Below are 14,249 nucleotides of genomic sequence, written 5' to 3'. Positions count from 1 at the left end.
GATGAAGATGATGTGTGTAGATGTTATTAGTAAAGAAAAACTAGGAAACACTCATCAGAAGGTTGAAGAGTTCAGTATTCAAAAATTAAGAAACAGAATGAATGCTGTCTGTGTAATCTTAAGCTATTCCCCGTATACACTGTGATAAAACCTTTAATTATGTGACCCCATGCTATTTTTTCTACAGGACTCCTGTCTCAGTCAGTGCAGAGGATGGTTAGTGATCTCTGAATAAGTAGCTATTTGATACTTCATTCTGTCTTCATATCCCCTCCCCCTTCCACCCTGTGTCCCTATTTACTGCAAACGATTCAAGTCCTGGTCTGAATCAGAATCATTTTTTCGTTTCCTGGAGTGTTTTTACGTTTTTGTAGTATCTGTATGATTCATAGGCATTAATAGTTTTCTTTTATGAGATAAAATATTTTTCACGTTGTTTCTGTTCTATTCGCTAATATTCTGGTACTTGTCCAGTCTCCAACCACATTTCTTCTTGGTATCTTGTCCAAGTCTTCCATTTCCAAACATGTAGGTTGAGTCAGGTCAGACCTAATCTGTTCTTGCTGCCAGGATACCACCATGAAATTTTAGGAGATAATGATTTTGGTGCCAGTTAGCCAGAAGACACCCACATTAATTTTTCCCAATAGCTTTTTTCCAGTTATGCATTTAGGCTGTTGAATTTAGACTCCCAAAGTCTAATACTCCTCTGGAGTATTGTGTTTAGTTTTGCGCTCCACAGTGAGTTCCCACAGACTATGATAATTTAATAGCTCTGTTCTCTAGTTTTCCATTGAGAAAATTGTTACCAAGTACTGGAGACCAAACTCTTCGTTTTAGTGCTTTGGAAACACATAGCTGGAAAAGTAGAACAGATGAACGCGTTCTATCCTTAATATTAAAAAAAAAACCCCAAACCCAGAAACTAATCTGGATTAGATACTGTAAAATGTTTTTTAAAGAAATCGTAGGTTTTTTTTCCTCTCCAAACATCACACACAATTGCAACAATGCAATTTGGAGCATGTTCTATAACCATCTCCCTTACCCACCCCTTGCATTTTGTGCAAGGTACATGTCCAAATTTCCGTTATGTTAAGCAACTTACTAATGCAGTAATTAACCTTTGATTAGATAGCTATTGCATTGATAGATGATTTTTCCAACAGAATTTAATGAATGCCCATACTAATTTTGTGTGTTTCTCTTTATTTTTAGGATCTGCCAACACGAGAAACTATTGAAGATCTTAGAGGTATCTTAAAGGCTTTATAAAGACCTTTAAGCCTTTGTTTAATCATTGCTTGCCACAACAAAAAAAAATGGCACGAAGGACCTCGTAGCAGGTTCTGTTATGCCTCATGTTAGGAGCTGAATAGGAAAGCTTGAGAGAACAAAAATCTCAAGGAAATTCTAACAGACTAAGCTTTCTTAGCTGTCAGCCAGGATGTTTGGGATGCAATGTTTTGGTGAACACGCAAATAGCCCCCCCTGTTTTGACACTGGGGGATGGAAGAGCTTTTCCCCCGCATTCTTGGGAAGCTCTGTGCCTCTGGAAATCATTGAGCCAGGAAGCCAATGCTCAGATTGCATCTTAAAGCCCTTAAACACCTTCTGACTGTAGAGTCCTGTTGTGATTGTTGACCTTTAGCTCTGTAGTGTATACTCCATATATCACACCTTGCTTTGCCTACAGTTCCAGTGCTTGGGTTGTCTCAGCATATTTTAATCTCTTTCTTGTTAAGGTTGATCACAGTATCCTATGGGATCATTTAGGAATTGCACAAAGTAATGTAACCAACTTCTGCTGCACTGGCTTTTTCTTTTTTTCACCTCTCCCTAAGTGGGGATAATTCTGTGAAACATTTTAGTTTTGATATTAGCTGATTCTTGAGCTATTTTGATTATTTAAGTAGACATGCTGCTATACCTGTCCTGACCTGGAAGGATTCCAGCTTGCTTTTATAGTATTTCACATGTAGCTAACAAAAAAGATCCTTTCTTAGGAACTGTTTTAATCAGCTATATTACCTGTTCTTCCTTTGCTCTGCTCTGGACCAGATTGTGCTACCTAAAGATCATACTTAATAATGTACATTGTTCATTGAGCCCTAACTCCCATATGTCTTTCATTAGGTGTTACGGTATTAGAAGACCAGACTGCACCACCAGTTTCATCTACCTCACCCTGTATCAAAGCAGATGTATTACCTGTTTCTACAGCCTCTGCTTCAGGTGCCACCACATCAGCAATAGTGACAAAACCAGCTGCTATGGAAATGCTTTGCGATAAAGGAGTAAATGAAAAAGGAGGGAACGGGCAGCCATATGGACAGCATGGATCCCAAGATATTCATGTGGACAGAGATGTAGCTAAAAACTTCTCCAATATTTCTTCATCACAAGGTGATATTTTAAGGACTGGTGTTTCTTCAGGGCCATGGGACAGTGAAAATTCAGTTATTTCAGACCATTTGAGTAATCCTAAGAGCTATAAAAGAGAGAAATTGCCAGATGGATCAGCACAGACAGGCTTTACTAGTAACTGCCCACAGTGCAATGCCATTGCAACTAAAGATCCCGAGCACGTGGAAAGTTCTTGCAATGTCAGTAATACCCACGAGGACCTTGATTGCTCGGTCAGTGAGACTGCTGTTGCAGTTGTGGACAACTCTCTTCCTGGAGACCAGCTATGTGAGCCCATTAAAATTGTCATCACAATGAGTACTACGCCAAACACCACTCTCGGTGACCTAGCAGGCTCCGTCCACCTAAAGGCTCTGGGAACTGAAAGAACGAGCTCGGCCCTCGAGTCTGGTATCATTACAGCAGGTTGGCCAAGTCAGCAAACTAATGAACAGCTTAGAATCCCGATTATCACTTTTGACCTGTCTGATGACAGTAAAGGTAAGGCTTGCCCAGAAGTTAGTGAAAGCGAAAGAACTCCAGAAATTTTAAAGGCAGAACTATCGTCCAACCAATGCTCTGGCTATGAATCGGGTGATGCAGTAAAAGAACACAGCAACCCAGCAAATACTCCTTTAGAAACTAACACTTGTTCAGATCCAAATCAGGAGAATGCTTCTGAAAGTGTCCAGACCATGGATTTAACTCCTAAGGAAGACCTGCAGAACCTAGACCCGCAGTCTTGTAGAACTGCTCACGAAAAGAGGCACATGCGGGTGCTGAGTGTAGACAGTGGGACAGACGTGCTTTTAAGTAAGAATTTCATGGAGGTATCTGACAAAGAAAAGACCTTACCAACTTCTAAATCAGATCTAGAAGCTAAAGAAGGACAGGTGCCCAATGAATCTAACTTTCTAGAGTTTGTCTCCCTCCTGGAATCCATTAATACCTCAAAGATGAAGACATCTAATCAAGCCACTGTCAAAATGGAGATGACAAAGGAAAATGGGCTTGTTGGAGGTATGGTGCATGGTTTACAACTCTCTTGGAAAAAAGTAGTTGTGAGTAGTTACATTATTTATAGCAGCTTAGCCTGAGATCTGCAGTAGGGCAAATTTTGAGAACTGGTTTTGCTAATAGGGCCAGGGAAGGGCTGGGCTTGGTGGGACAAGGTGATTTAGTGAAAGTGTGATAGTGTCAGCTGCAGTTCTTTGAATCTTTTTATTTTCTTAAAGGTTTTCCAAAGGAAACGCTTACGCAAACTTCAGTAGGTGTCTTGGTATGCATCTAGTATTCTATACCAGAATAGCATGCATGTGGCAGGTCTGGATTGTTGGGATGCTAAAAATATTTTACAAGAATTTGTATATCTGTAGCATTACACCTGCCCTTGCCCATCTTACCCGGTGCCCATTGAAGAGTTGTCCATGTGTGCCTCTAATTATGTAGAAAGCTGGATTGTCACTGATAATGGCTCAACTTTAGCTAACCCATGTGTGTGCACACACACATATTCCTGAATTTCCTGCAGAGTTGTGGGTTGGTTTATAATTAAAAAAAAAAGAAAAAAAATCAGGTATTTGTTCTCAATAGGTAAGAGCTTTGATTTTTAGTTGCTTAAAACTAAAATATTTGGGTTGTAAGAGGAAAGTTTGGTGGTTGTTTTCAATGAAAGCCCCCAGTATTTTAATGAAACATGATATCTTCCCATGCAAGTTCCCATTTAATCAAAAGGGCTTTTATTTAAAACAAAAAATATCTCGATCAGCTAATTTTAAAACCTATATGCAGTCCAAGTTATAGGTCTTGTATAGAAATACCTGGTTTCAGTCAGCATTCTCATTGCTGTCACCTGACTCTGTGACCCCTTTCTATTAGGAAGGGATATTGTTTGTATAGTCTCGTCGTCAGCTCTGTAGGCAAAACTAGCAGGGCTGTTTGCGAGGGAGCGAGATACGGTGCAGTGAAGGCAGGTGCAATCTCGGGGTACTTGCCAAATGATCGGTGCAATTGGTTTAGAAGATCTGGGCCAAACTGAAATAAGACAGCCTGTATCTTTCCCTTCTCTAAAACGTTTCGTTTACCTTTGATCCTAAGACAGCCTAAGAGGATGCAGTCTCAATACCTATTTTGCATGGAAGGTGAGAAACAGCAGAACAGCTTGGTGCTCCTGTTTTACAATGGTATCCCTGTCCATAGACAGGCTCTAAGGGAGTCTCTGCTCCCCTGGTTCGTTCCTGCAAGAACCTTCCATTACATGAAAAATGCACAGCTGATTTCAGAGTTCGTCAGCTTTTTTAAAAATAAATGTGAAATTCATATTTTTATCTTGTTTTTTAAAAAAAAAGTAGATAGTTTTATTTTCTTGATGTGTCATCTACCTGTAGATTCTGTTCGCCTTTATCTCTGCCTTTTTTAACTTTCCTTCCTCCTATCTGTCCTATCAGTTACGTTAGGCCCATATCTCATTGCACCTTTCACTTGTGTCCTTTTTTCCTTCCACTTAGTATTTCTAATTCTGTGCCTTCTCTTCCCCTGTTCATCCCTTCTCCATTTAGCCACTGTACATCTTGCCTGTGCGACCTCATTATTCGCGTTCATCTTCATACAGTTTCTCTCTCATCTTTCCCTCTGTTCCTCCTAGCAGTCCACGTTGTTTCTTTTTTATACTTTTCTACTCTCTTGAGCTCACCTAAAGCTGTTGCCTCCCCATGGCTTGCACTCACTTCTCCTGTACTTATCTTCCTCTCCATTCCCTAGTCAAATTTTGCTCTTCCTAGGATTGGTGCCTCTCTTCTGGTCTATCTTACCCATCTCTCCCGCCTTCTCAGACTGTTCTGCAGAGCAGTTTCTGTCTTGCTGTATCAAGTTTATCAGCCTGCCCAGCTGGCTCCAGTCCATACTCTCTGTTTTCCTAAGACATGTGCTGAGCAAGCCCTGCTTTTCACCAGAGCCGGCTCAGCTGAGCCCAGGCTGCCCTGCCAGGTCCCTGGGGTGCAGGGTGTTGGGTGCAGGGTCACCTCCCTGTGCAGCAGCACACAACAAAATGAGGGTCGCAGCAAATGGATTGGCATCTTTGCTACTCCTGAACTGTAAAAAGGAGTATTTATATAATAATTTGACTTCTGTGTGATGTGACTTAGCTGGAAAAGAGAAATGAAAAAAATTTCAGAGGTAAATTAAATTAAAAAAAAGTGCAGCTAATTTAGAAAGGGCTTTCAGATGAGTACCCTCAGATAATAGGGATGGGGAAGATTTCTGCATAAAAGAAAACAATGAGTGATCATAATAAATCAAACTCATAGATTCTACAGTGACCAAAAAAAAAAACCCCAAACCCAAAACTTGATTAATGTGCTTTAGATCTGGCAAACAAGATTCTTCTATTGGAATCCAAGCTCCTAAGGAAACAGAAGGGTCCTGCTCTTCCCTCAAACCAAGCTGTTATTTAAAGCAACCTGAACTGAATTTCCTACATTCCCCTTTTCTTAAGTCTGTATGTTTGTGAGATGGCACAGCTGAGCTGCACATACGTATAATTAAGTGGCCCGGCTCGTTTCCAGCGTAGGCCCAGCAAGTGCCACCCTGGGAAAGGAGTGGGGCCGGGAAGAGGGATGCCCTGCAGGAGTGGGGATGGCGGCTGCTGTTCCTGTCGCTGCGAGGTGTCTCTTGCTTCTCGGACTGGCGCTGTGGGAAGAAGGAGATTCAATCTGAACTCTTCAAGCTAGGGAGAGGTAGTTCAAAGGCAGTTATTTTTAAGAGCAAGTAGGCTTTGTTTTCTAGCCTAGTCAGAATGTGCTGTTTGCTAAAATAAATTACTGTCATTACTGGCAGCTTCCTCACAGTAAGACTAGATTTTAGGAATGAGAAAGCCTCTAATTTGTTTACAGCCTTACAATTACAAATATGCTTTAACAAAATAGCATCTTAGAACAAATCTGAATAAACATTATTCCCACATTAAAGCGGTTGTTTAAAAAAAAAAATGTATGTGGGGAATACAGAGCAAGTGAAACAGTGCACCAGTTTTGAGGGAGGAGGTTGGCTGTGTTTGGGTTTTGTTCTTTTAACCTTGCAAACCGCCTAATTGGCAAAAGCTAATAAGAGATGCCTGGTCCAAATGAGCATGAAATGCACCACACAAAGGTGTTTATTAGGCAATGTGAGAAACTTGGCGAATTCTTGGAAAGCTGGGTGTTCGAAGCTGTGTGTAAGAAAGCTGACATTTTGCATAATTTGGAGAAGGGGGTGGGAAATGTGCTCATCAGAACAGTCTTGCAAGTGAGTGAACGTCATGGATGGGTCTTTATTACGGGTGCTCCGTCCATGCACTTGTGAATTGTGTGGAAATGGAAGACGTAGAGTCTTGACTACATAAGCCTTTGCCAGTAGATAGCTCAGTAAAATGCAATACAAGAAAGTTAAAGCCTTGCTTAACACTACCAAGGATGCCAGATTTAATGTGATAAAATACAGGACATAAAAAAGCTGTCTCTAAGGGCTGTTCTGTTGCCACCCCGTCTCTTCTAGATCGTGAGAAAGTACCACTGACACTAAAAACGACTTTCAGGACAGTGTCCTTTCAGTTTTAAATCAAACTTGTACCACCCATGTAATGAAAGCCTGTTGAAGGGCAACTGCAAATTTTCTTCAGTGTTTGAGATGCATAACGAAAGTCAGGTTTATTGGGCTGCATTGTGTGCCTCCAACATGCCTGGAGCTGAGTAAGAGCAACTGTGTATCAGATGTACAGGGCAAAGGCTCATGTATGTATCAGATGTACAGGGCAAAGGCTCATGTATGTCCCCTCTGGCACAGCTGGCTTGTAATCTAGGACAGGTAATGTTCTTACCCAGAGAGTAAAGCCTGCCTTGGGAGCAGTGGCGACCGGCATGGGAGAACGCAAACTAGGACTGCATGACCTGAATTTAGATGTTTTGCAGGCTCTTTTTGGAAAAAGTACTCATCATTCTGGGCAGTGCACAAACCACAACCTCGAGTGAGTTCTTCTGGATCCCAAGCAATTACCCTTCTATAAAAAAACTAAAACACACTCTTGTGGATATTTTTAGACTCTTCAGTTTTTTTCTCCTGCATGTGAGAAAGAAGGCTATCGCCTGCCATGTAATCATGAGGAAGTGGGATCTTGTGGCTTGAGTCACCAGCCCAAATGACAGCCATGGTGGGAGGTGACAGCGGGGGTGTTTGGCAGGCAGGTAGCACCTAGGACCTAAGCCTTGCCAGGTACTAGCTCTTCTCTCGGAGCAGCTGTGTGCCATCCCTGACTCTTATGCCAGAGTAGGACCATGTGGCATTTGATGCCCTTCTTTGGATGGGGAGGAAAAGGGGTGCAGAACTCAGTTCTCTAAATCTGATACTCGAGGTGTAAGGCTTGATGGGTTGAGATTTTAAAATTTCAGTCTTTAAGTCAAAGAGGTAATAGTATGTTTGATGACAAGGCTGACACCTGTAAAGAAGTTATGAGGTTATTTCAGAGGTCTGTGTTCTGACATAATTGTTAGGTATAATGATTAGACTACTTATCTGAGACCTCACAAACCTTGATTTTATTCCCAGCTCTGCTGCTGGCCTAGGAGATTGTTTCGAGCAAGTCACTTCTGTGCTTCAGTCTCTCTGTCCTGTAACAGGTACAGTGAGTGTTGCTAGTTTTTCCTATCGCTCCACAATTAATGTGGTAATCCGGATTAATGGATAATCCCATGTGCTTCTTCAGTGCCTGTGTTGAACTTTCATAGCAATTTGTGGACTGTGTCATGTTCCCTGGGAACTCCTGTTGTTTGGTGGGTGACCAGCTTTAATGTCAGATTTTTCTTTTAATGTATTTGTAGCATAATAGGCAAATTTGGGTTGAGAATAAAGCATGTAAATTACATGTTTCTGCTAAAGCAGTCAATGAGGAAAGGGTTGTGACTGTCCTTAGGATATCTTTTCCAGAGATATGAATGGGACAGTTCACAACTCATAGAGCTTTTGTTTCAGTTAGTTGGTTCTCCAACTAACTAGTTGATTTTACTAACTGCTGTTAGCAAAGAGTGTAGAGCCATTTGAAATAAATTATCTTTGTGACTGAACAGGCAACAAATATATTTTAAAGTGAAACTTCCTATTTTCGAGTGTAGCGTTGTGGAAGGAAGTAGATTCTGTAGCAGGGCAATTAATGAACAGGCGAGACTCAGGCTTAATTAGCTTAATTCTGCTTGACCAGATTTCAAACCAGATGGCATTGGAAATTATGACAGCAGTGGCTTTTTAACTTACAGGAGTGACTTGTGGAGACTGGGATAGCGATATACAAGTAAAAGATGAGGAAAAACGTCTGGGAGGCTCTGGAGAAAGGGCACAAAATAGTGAAAATGTTTTGGAGAAAAGTTACAAAGCAATAACATTTCATTCTAATTAAAGTTGCCTTATTATTAGGTAATGTTGAGATACACTGACTGTTAATGTGATTACTATATGTACGAAGGCTGCTCCATTTCAACTGTAAAACTGTTGTAAGCCTCCTCCCAGTGCTTGTCTACAGAGATTTGGGAGACCTAAAATCTGTTCCGTAAATGAAAAAGTTAAATGGCAAAGGAAAGTTTGGTAGTGTAACTGCATTTAAATTAGGAGCTCATTTGTCAGCATTGGGGTGTTATATTTTTAAGTGATATTGCTATGCTGTTACAACTCTTTAGTGCAAATAAAAATGTTTACAGGAAGTATCTTATACCCATATGGGACATATAAGAAATGTTCATCTTGGTAAGGATTTTACCAGGAAAACTGAAGGATGTATCTTACTGCTCAGCCAAAATATGAAAATGGTATACAGATCAAAACTTGTGCAGGACTCTTCTGAATCACCTTTCCCCAAGCCTGACGTAGGCATGAATCCTGATAGTTATGCCTCATTGTATCTGAGTCATGTGGCATATAATTTCCAGGTAAATTATGAAGTTGCTTTCTGAGCCTGGGGCTGAGCTTGGGGATTCCATGAACCCAGCTGTGTGTACCACCAGAGATGCGTGGAGCGTGGCTTGGGGCAAATGGCATGGCTCTCGCAGGAGGCCACAGGGGAGGTGCAGGTACACTGACATGTTGTGCTTTTTACTCTTCTCTTGCTCTTGGAGAGGGGTTTTCCTAGCATCTTCAGCTTTGCCAGCACAATTTCCATGCAAGGAGCATTTGGTGACATAGAGCCGATTACATACCCTGGCAGAACACTCCTAGTCTAGACACCTCTATCTCCATTTAAATACTGAAGGTGTAAGTCACTCGGAAGAAAACGAGTAGTAATCATGAAAACCAGTCACAAACCCGTCATGGTGCACCTTTCCAGTGCTGGAAGTACTCACCACCATGGTGTTGTCTCATTGGCATATAAAGTCTTTAAGAAGCAGTATGTTTATGTTTTTGTTATTATGACTCTCTACCACTGCAGGGAAAAGAAGTCTGCAAGACTTGTGGTTTGGAATGGAAAAGAGAGAGGCATTTTCTAAAACCACGAGATAATAAAATCAAAAAATCTTTTTAATTGTTCCAGCCCTAGAGCTAGTTTTGGGCAATATGGGACCAATTAGATTATTAAAACCACAGTTTCTGATCTCTATCAATTATTCTTACAGCTTGAACAGCCAAAGCCTTTAGGAAGGTGATTTCGATTAGGTGTCTGTGGGCTCTGTCACCTCCCTCAGGTACAGTTACATCATTAAGGGGATGCTTCAATAATGCCACAGTTAAATAAGACACAGTTTCTGCTTAAAATGGAGTTAAAATCTTTAATTAGGAAAGGAAAAAAGTGTTGTCCATGTCCCTCCCTGCTTTTTTTTTTTTTTCCCTCACAAGTAGAAGAAAGTAAGTTTGGAAGACCTATTGAATTTTGTCTCCATGCAAAACAGATACAGAAAATTTCCCTAAACCAAATTTATCCTCGCTGTATTTATTGCACAAGAAGCAGGATCCTTGATCGTTGTTTGCTGCCGGAAGAGAGCAGGAGACTCAGAACATTGGCAGTGTTGTAGCGAGATCCCTTTTTTCCTCCTGCGGAAGCTGAAGGAATGCTGTTGTTCCAAACACGGCATCTTTATCTCTACTACCTGCACCTTCTTGCTTCTGGTACCCTGGCTGGTGAGCATCTGGGTCTCCAGTGAGACTCTTCGGGCTTGGTGCTGCTTGTGTGCTTCACATTAAGGGCTGAGACCTTCTGGGACAAGATGTGGTGGTAAAATTGAAGTTCTTACGTTTCTGGATCCTGGCCCCTTCTGCACCCCCCACCCCCCAAAAAAAAGTAATAAGCGTGAAGTGTCTGCAGTGAAAAGTGGTTATGTGAGAGTGTCTGAGGCTTTAGGGTACTAGAGGTGTGTGTCCTGTGAATTGAAACTGGTGTAGAGATGTCTTAACTCGTGAAGTTAGGTTTGTTTGTAGAAGTAATGAGTTACTAGATCAGCTGATGTGGTTGGAGGAAAAAAAGACTGATGATCGGAAAGGTCTGCATATCCAAAAGCTTGTTTGCTTTTTTCAATTTTATTCATTTGCCTGTTAAAAGATACTGCATCGCTCTACATGCCTTGAATGTTTTATCCTTAGACCATCTTAGCTATGACACCACTATTTTTTGGCTGGTGGCTCTTGCAGGTTAGGATGGTAATTGTAGTGGTAGGAAATATGGTTTAAGAAATGGAGTTTTTTGTGGGGGGAATTTCTGGTTTGTTTTCTTGATGATTAAATTTCTAAGGTGTTTAAACAGCAGGTATTGCAAGAAGACTGTGTAAGTATATTTCAATACACCTTGCTTAGTGCAAGAAGGTATGGGACTCCCTGAAGCATCTGCAACTTTTTTCCATTTAAAGCATTTAATTGTGCGATTGCACATGGTGGTGACGAAATCACTGTCTTAGTTGCACTTCAAAATCCTAATAGGTAATTTTTTTAGTTTACAGTCAAAGCACAGTTGCAAAATGTTTCAGTATTCAACAAAAATGTTAGGAACTAAAAAAGAGAAGTTATGCACATTATATATAAAGTAAATGATGTACATGTGTAGAGAGGTAATATAAATATAGTTGGTATTCAAAGTAGTAGAAATGGTACAAGTCTGTCATGTATATTTTAAAATCTATAGTTCTGTGTTTTCCAAGCATAGGATAATCTACTGTGAAATTGTTTAGCCAGTTTGTCCTTTGTTCTGCATCAGGGGTGTGGCCAGTGGGGAAGAGGATTAGGCAGCTACCTGCTGTCCAGTCCAAGAGCTCCATTCCCTTTGAAGGTGCTGCTTTCCCTTTTGTAAAAGGGGAATGGGCCAGTGCTTCTGCGTTTCCTCTGCCAGTATACCCAGCTTGGGAACAAATCACGGCCCCCAGGGAAGCAGCTTCTTAACCATTCTAGGTTAGGGACAGATTGCTTCCCCCTGAAACAATAGGAGAAGCAAAGCAGGAATTCTCTCTTGTTTGTCCTTTGTTTCACGCAGCTGTTCTCGAAACAACCCATTCATGCAGCCTTCTTGAGTCAGAGTACCTCCTCATCCAGATTTCTGTGATTGTATTTTTTCCATAAAACTAGCAATTACTGCAGTGGTTTAGCTTTTCTCTTGTAGATGCTCTTGTTCAGTAGTTAATGAATGAAGCTCTTGACAGTCATCTGTAGAGTGGCTCCACTTCACTGCCCTGTTTTCCAGATAGCCAGACGACAGAGAGAAAAGAAGAAATGGTGGGAACAGAAAAGCACTGTGAGCAACTTCCTAAACAGGAAAGATCAGATGTGCAAAGCCAAGATCGTGCTAGTACTAGTCCAGTGCTACCAGAGTCTGCCAAATTTGCAGCACTGTAAGGCCGGTTTACTTTACTATTTTGTACTTCAAAGATATGATGTAAGCTGTTTTGTTTCGCTGAGCAGAAATGACATAAACTTTTAATTAACGTCTCTTTCTTTTTATTTTATTGAGAACAAGAAAAAAGTTCCTCATAGTAGTTTTGAAACATTTTTGTGTCAAGTTACCAGGGCAACAGGCAAAGGCAGATAATCTACCGGGTAACTTCTCAGCAAGACAGCTCTGTCTTGCAAGTAATAAGCGGACCTGAGGCATCTGTGCAAGATGAGCTATCCGTGGATGCAATGCACGTGTTCATAGATGAAAATGGTGAGTTTCTGTAGTTGGAATAATTACAATGTGTGAGGAAACTTTAAATGTCCTAGAAGGATATTTCTCTTGCCTGTTACTGATTGTGTGTTTTTCTGCATGCATGAAGGGAAAGGGCTCAGTAATTTAAAGTCAGATTAGCAATAACTAGAGTTTTCAAAATCCACCAGCAACTGTCACAGACCTGAGGCTTACACAGTGCATAAAGTTTCTTCCAAACGTCATCTTCAAAAAATGTTGGCTAGGCCAGAAGACTACTTCTGTCTTTGCAGAAGAACCCCTGGTGCTTTCTGCCTGGTGAGGAGTTTTGCACTGGCCTGACTGTGCAAAACGTTCCTCCTTTTTACAGTTTTGTTCTTCAGCTGGCTCCGACTGAACACTCTCTGATAATGTGGTGGTTGCTCTTGTTCAGAGTCGTGGTCTGCTACCCCTTTCAAGAGAATTAATGAGTGACCTAGTCTTGCCTCATGCCTGTGCTTGGTATCCTGCTGCTCTGCAGCTATTCCTGGAGGCTGAAGGTGTAATATACTTGGGGATGGTTTGTTTGAACTCCATGTAGTGCCCTGTGAGGTACTGGCCCATACCTCTGAAAGGCAGCTGTCCCAAAAGCTGTGTTTCCGTTAAAGCTGCCTTCAAAACCAATGTGGAATGAGTGCTCATGGTGGCTGGGTTCGTGACCCCAGAGATGCTTTGGTTTTCTGCCAGTTCCTCCTGGCCTTGTGTGCAGCCCCTGGTGTGTGGTGGGGTTAAGAGCAGCAGCTGCCTGCCAGGCAGATGGCATGACCTCTGGGTCAATGAGCAGTGACCCTTCACTTTCTGCTGCTTATGCAAGGAGAGAGTAGCAGTGGCTACACTTTTAGCAGAATTTTTTCCTGCTTTGTACCTCCTGACCCACCTTTGTGAGCTGAAAGAAAAAAATCTGATGATTTCACATTTTACAGTGAACTTATATTAATAGATGGCCTTTGCTTTTACTTTGCATACTTTTTAAACTTTCATTGTAACTTCTGTGTTTTGATTTGTCCTGGGTTTTCAGTTGTTCAAATCTTAATTTGCTTTCTGAAGTCTAAAGTGAGGCTAGTGCACAGACTGAAAACTATATTTATAGATATGCCTGACCTAAAATATATTTTTTTATAAACTTTGCAAAACAAATAGTCATATCACTGAACTGATTTTTTTTTTTCCTTCTGTGTTTTCTAAAGGGGAAATTAGATCCTGTTATTTAAAGGCTGGCTGTCAGAAGGAAGGAAGTTTTCGACATCAGCTATCAAATTGTGATTGTATTTCAAATGCTCAGTAAGTAAGCCCTTATTGCTAGAAATGTTAAGAGTTTTCATTGCTAGAAGCTATGAAACTGTAGCTGTGAAAGACGTGTGTGAGCACTGGAGAATAAACATGCTAACCTATTCTAGAGATGTCAAAGCATGTATTTTTTGTTCTGTGCTAAAACAATTACTACTTTGTAAGAATATTGATAAGGAAAAGTGAAAAAGAAAACCAGAACTATCTGGTGTGCGTTCATTACTTTCTAAAGTCAAGTGTGGTGATTATAAATAAGATTGTAAATAAAACAAAGTAAGTGGGACTGTTACCAAATATTCTCTCAACCTTGCCTTGCTCGCTTCCCATGCCTGTTGGGTCTTTTGTAGATCTTTAGTGTTGTCAGCATCAGCCAGTGACACTGCTTCCTGTGGATTCTAGC

At 41.0% G+C, this 14,249-nt stretch overlaps 1 protein-coding gene across 1 annotated transcript; it reads left to right on the top strand.

Moving 5' to 3' along the window:
- Positions 1-3,005: 3,005 nt before the first annotated feature.
- On the top strand, positions 3,006-13,893 carry LOC104628119 (pecanex-like protein 2). Its single transcript, XM_010296601.1, has 4 exons — positions 3,006-3,426; positions 12,083-12,230; positions 12,399-12,544; positions 13,750-13,893. The coding sequence occupies exons 1-4, from the start codon at positions 3,102-3,104 to the stop codon at positions 13,845-13,847; spliced, it is 717 nt and encodes a 238-aa protein (XP_010294903.1). The 5' UTR covers positions 3,006-3,101; the 3' UTR covers positions 13,848-13,893.
- The last annotated feature ends 356 nt before the right edge of the window (positions 13,894-14,249 follow it).

This window comes from Phaethon lepturus, unplaced genomic scaffold (assembly GCF_000687285.1).
Source record: "Phaethon lepturus isolate BGI_N335 unplaced genomic scaffold, ASM68728v1 scaffold56681, whole genome shotgun sequence".
Taxonomy (NCBI): domain Eukaryota; kingdom Metazoa; phylum Chordata; class Aves; order Phaethontiformes; family Phaethontidae; genus Phaethon; species Phaethon lepturus.
Note: the sequence above shows the minus strand (reverse complement) of the source record. Positions and strands in the feature narration are given on the sequence as shown.